The sequence below is a fragment of the Gymnoscopelus microlampas genome (genome assembly GCF_963454915.1).
Source record: "Gymnoscopelus microlampas genome assembly, chromosome: 9".
Taxonomy (NCBI): domain Eukaryota; kingdom Metazoa; phylum Chordata; class Actinopteri; order Myctophiformes; family Myctophidae; genus Gymnoscopelus; species Gymnoscopelus microlampas.
Window position 1 is genome coordinate 43,717,180 of NC_139946.1, and position 4,835 is coordinate 43,722,014.

General features: G+C 42.3%; 1 protein-coding gene across 1 annotated transcript; it reads left to right on the forward strand.

The window, feature by feature from the left end:
- The first annotated feature begins 656 nt into the window (after positions 1-656).
- LOC311051855 (regulator of G-protein signaling 21-like) lies at positions 657-4,336 on the forward strand. Its single transcript, XM_084066523.1, has 4 exons — positions 657-754; positions 1,710-1,771; positions 3,741-3,907; positions 4,129-4,336. The coding sequence occupies exons 1-4, from the start codon at positions 750-752 to the stop codon at positions 4,303-4,305; spliced, it is 411 nt and encodes a 136-aa protein (XP_083922649.1). The 5' UTR covers positions 657-749; the 3' UTR covers positions 4,306-4,336.
- Positions 4,337-4,835: the final 499 nt, after the last annotated feature.

Here is a 4,835-nt window from a genome sequence, read left to right on the forward strand (position 1 = left end):
GGCATATTATTATTATTATTATTATTATTAGCAGCAGCAGCAGTAGTAGTAGTATGTGCACACACGCACGCACGCGTGTGAGAGAGAGGCTGTGTGTGTGTGTGTGTGTGTGTGTGTGTGTGTGTGTGTGTGTGTGTGTGTGTGTGTGTGTGTGTGTGTGTGTGTGTGTGTGTGTGTGTGTGTGTGTGTGTGTGTGTGTGTGTGTGTGTGTGTGTGTGTGTGTGCGTGCGTGTGCGTGCGTGTGCGTGTGTGTGCATGTGTCTGTCTGTCTGGAGCTAATCCCACAAAACGCTGGACTGATCAGTGCCAAATTAGTACCTCCACACAGTCCCCCATGCACATCAATTGCTCCAGGCACTGAGGAGAACCGGGCAGAAGAGATTTTGGGCTCACCACACAGACACCGCACAGAGCTTTGTAGAATTATAGGAGGATAGGAGGAGGATGTCAGAGATCCAGGCCATTATTAGCCCCCCGTCTTATTATTATTATTGCACTTTGGAGACTGTCACTTGTCCTACACAATAACACACTGACAACACATCTTTGTCAACCATGGGCTTGCCTGTAGCACAGCCCAACATGCATGGGCTTGTATAGCCTGTAGGGATGTGTCAGGTTAAAGGGAGAATAAAAATTCTTTTCAGGAAAATAATCTGATCTAGCTAAGGGTGCCGTTGAACTGGTTTGTCACTATACAAGTCTGCATCTGGGAATACAGTTCAAGTCTTTTTGGCAAAATAAAACCGATGTTGTAAGTATATCCTTTTCTTTTACATTCTGAGTCTGATAACAAGTCAGACGTAAGATTGTTTTGGACTTTTTAATGTCAGTTTCTTCCTTCCTTTTCATTCTTCTTCTGTAATAATTGGGTTTGTTTCTGGGATGATTCTCTTGCCTGTAAGTTTGGAGGCAGTTGTTTCTGGCAGGGCTCCTATCTACAGTAGCTTTCTTGTTTGTACTGTAAATTGTTTTCTGTCCACTGTCTGTCTCTGTTGCCCTTTGTCCCACTCACCCACCCCTGAAAAGACACAAAGTCTGATGACGAATTAGAGTTGTTGGAGCTTCATTTATTCCTACTTTATATGCTGCATGCAGACACCCCCCTTTCATCTATTGACTCGTGACTTCTAAGGGACTTCTTGTTCTTTGTCATACCAATTAAATGTTATAGCTTAAATGAAATGTGCACTTAGTTATCAAAACTTTCCGAGGTTTTTGTGCTATCTTTTCACTGGGTTTCTTTTAATGAGCTATTTTATTGCAGAAACGCTGAGTTTTAATGAGGAACTATAGCCTACAATTTGTAGAAACTAGCAAGACATGTCATTCTAATTATTCCTGTATAAATCATTTTGAAAATACTGTCACTGGAGCACTGAAGTAATCAAGCTATAAAATCAGAAGATCCTCCCACAAAGTTTTTCCTGGGTCACTTTTATAATTCTTCCCAATCTAATGTATCTTCGCTTAACATCAACCTTAGTAACAAGGCAAAGAGGTAGCACCCTCTGGTGCACAGAATGTGTGGACAGAGTGACACACACACACGCACACACACACACACACACACACACACACACACACACACACACACACACACGATTTTTACATGCACCTAATTCTCACCATGCTGCATAGTCACCGTACCCAACTTGTCACTGACTAGACTGGATGTAAATATCAGCTCAAAGTTGCTTCTTTTGCAGGACTCCCATTGATCAGGTTGTGGCGTGGGGAGAGTCACTCGACAACCTTCTGGAGTGCAAAAGTAAGCCAAACAATGTATTAACTTCAGCGCTCCATTCTCTGTCTTCTTTCCTGACCCTTGCAGGTTGTCTCCAGCTCCGCCATGCACTTTACCTACAGTAGGACTGCCTTCAGTTCAGGCTGGTGTCACAGCTCTATAGGAGGCTAGAGCACATATCCGTCGCTCAAGTTCATCAAATCCATTTCAGAGATGAGGAGGATGAGGGTGCTGTTGATGTTGTCTTAATCTCTCCAGAACAGATTCAGAGCTGCGCTACTGAATCTGTCGGGAGCCCCGTTCAGCCCCGCTCGCTTCCCACTGCAAACAAACCCAAACTCATTTAACAATAGCGTCCTCGGAGCCGACAAAACCACGGAAAGTTTGAAACATTTTAAATTGCTCTTTCATCATAACCAAAACGATCCATGTTCTTTGGGAGAAATGGTGTTAGTGCTCCATGGTGAAATATTGTTTGTGGGAATGAAAACATAGGCGCACCACCGGAAGTGGATGGCTGAGGGCAGAGACCGCCGGTTTCAAGTCATCGTCGGTCTATTTAATCACTCCCCCCAGAGTCAAATGCAAAAGTGGAAAACGCTGGGGGTGCCGTTTTTCCTTTTTATTTGACGATGGGTTCCCAGATTGATGTTGTCTAAACTAAGCTGCCAGAGTCGATAGGACGACTCCAGACTTCTTCTACACATTCAGAGAACACTTTCTAATGGCTTCCATCTTCTACATATACCTCTACTCTACTTGAAAATGGCTAAAGGGGCAAATGGGTTTCCACTCTCTCTCTATCTCGCTGCAATCCCCATCCCTCTCTCGTTCTCTTCCTCTCTCTCTACAGCTGCTCACTCCTCCTCATTTCTCATTACTTCACGGAAATGGATTCAGCTGAGCAGTAATATTGCCCTTTGTCTCCTGTTTCTCATGAAATCTCATGAAAGCTGAATATTGTTTTACATTGCCGTATAACGTTTCCCATTACAGAAACATTACGTGTGGTAAATAGCAAACAGACATTTATGGGTAAAAAACATACCAGAACCTTCACATATTTGGACTGCAACTGCCAAGCTTTCAGATTCACTACCGCTGCTATCATGGGTTTTCATTCTCTAAAGTATTGTGTAAGTGAGGGTGGAGATATGGGTCAAGACTAATTTGGAGAAGAAAACATGCTGCCAGCGGACACATTTTGTTTCCTGTTGATTACTGTCAGCTCAGCTGCTGTAATTTATTTAAAGCAATTTGTGTGAATAATGCTGGACATTGCAATTACAGTAGCTGTTTGTCTGCGCTCCCATAAGACTTCCAAAGTATTCCACACCTGCGTTAGAATTACTGTTCCACGAATAGACTGGTAAATAGGCTGAGCTTGAGTGTAGATATACTCTATAGTCTACAGTGTGTGTGTGTGTGTGTGTGTGTGTGTGTGTGTGTGTGTGTGTGTGTGTGTGTGTGTGTGTGTGTGTGTGTGTGTGTGTGTGTGTGTGTGTGTGTGTGTGTGTGTGTGTGTGTGTGTGTGTGCACGTGAGTGCTAATAGTATTATGCATGGTAATAGTAATACAAATTATTGCGACATACAGTGAAACCTTTCGCATTTGTGGTGCACCTACAGTATGGGCAGAAGTGAAAGTGCTTTTGGGGGTGTGTTAGAGCCCCCTGAACATGCAATTCCAATTTGGGGGTTGACTGGATGTTGTGGTCATGATATATGGCAATTTCTGCAGCCATGTTATTGATTTTAGGTCGTTTTATTTAGTTTTGTACACACACAATGCAGTTTCAGTTAGTTCTTGTTCTTCTGTAAAGCCTCGTTTATTTTTTTATTTCAGTTAACTAAAATGTTTTTTTTTCTAATTCTAGTTATTTGGTTAGTTTTAGTTTAACTACTTTAACGTTGTTCTGTACTTCGTAACTTTCCTCCCAATGTCAAGTGTATCAACAAAAACTATGTCAAAGTGCCCTGTTCTCTATATCCAGCAGGCAGGCTGGTGTTTGAAGACTTCTTGAGGACAGAGTACAGTGAGGAAAACCTTCTCTTCTGGCTGGCCTGTGAGGACTACAAGAAAATAACCAGTGAACCAGATAGGACGTCTGCTGCCAACAGAATCTATGCTGAGTTTGTCCAAGTTGATGCTCCCAGACAGGTATTTAGGAAGACCTGTGTCTTCACATCAAGCTCAACCTCTTTTCACGACTTTATGTGTCACTCCTAACTGTACAGTACATGTATTTTCTCTCTCTTAACTCTCTATCACTTGTTCTCTCACCCGTTCTTTATCGGTTCAGCAATTCTTCAGAGTAAAAGTTCTGAAACAAATTAGTCTAATTAACAATAAAGTCGAATTCAATGTTCTCCTTAATGCAGATAAACATTGACTGCGGGACCAGAGAAGACATCAGCGAGAACATCTCTCAGCCAAGCCCAACTTTCTTTGACAGAGCACAGAAGCTAATATATGGACTGATGGAAAAGGATTGCTATCCTCGATTCTTGAAATCGGAAATCTACCAAGCTCTTCCAGAAAACTCTGAACAGCAATAAAGTCATATGAGGTATAAAAGTCCACCTATAACTCCTTGCTAAATTATTGACTTGGCACATGCACTCCATGCAAGTGATGTATCTATCAAGACTATCTCAATTCCATTATGTACGGGGACTGACGCCCACACTGTCATGGATACTCACACACTGATTAGCAACAAGTGCAAGCCATTGGTTCTCAAAGTGGGGTCCTTTGGGGGGGTACCAGGGGGTCCCCAGCAATCTAGTTAACAAAGCGTCACAATCATTTGAACCCCTTTATCCATATTTTATACTTTGGCTATTCAAAAATTGCAGATATACAAGCTTATATCGAGCTATGAGCTTGTAGATCTGCTATTTTTGAAAAATCTTGAAAATGTGTGCGAATCTTATAATCTTTTTGAGTGGTGCCAACCACTCCTATATCTGACTTTGTCTGTGTGTCCGTCCGTATGTATGTATGTCCAATAAACAAACATTGATGACAACATCAATACGGGGCTCATCAAAGGCACCACTCTCTTCACACAGGGTGTGGTTTTTTT

What these genes read in the sequence shown, in the direction of transcription:
- LOC311051855 (XM_084066523.1), top strand. An exon ending in CAACCTTCTGGAGTGCAAAA is followed by an intron (nt 1,772 to 3,740) that starts GTAAGCCAAACA and finishes CTCTATATCCAG; the next exon opens with CAGGCAGGCTGGTGTTTGAA. An exon ending in AAGTTGATGCTCCCAGACAG is followed by an intron (nt 3,908 to 4,128) that starts GTATTTAGGAAG and finishes TCCTTAATGCAG; the next exon opens with ATAAACATTGACTGCGGGAC.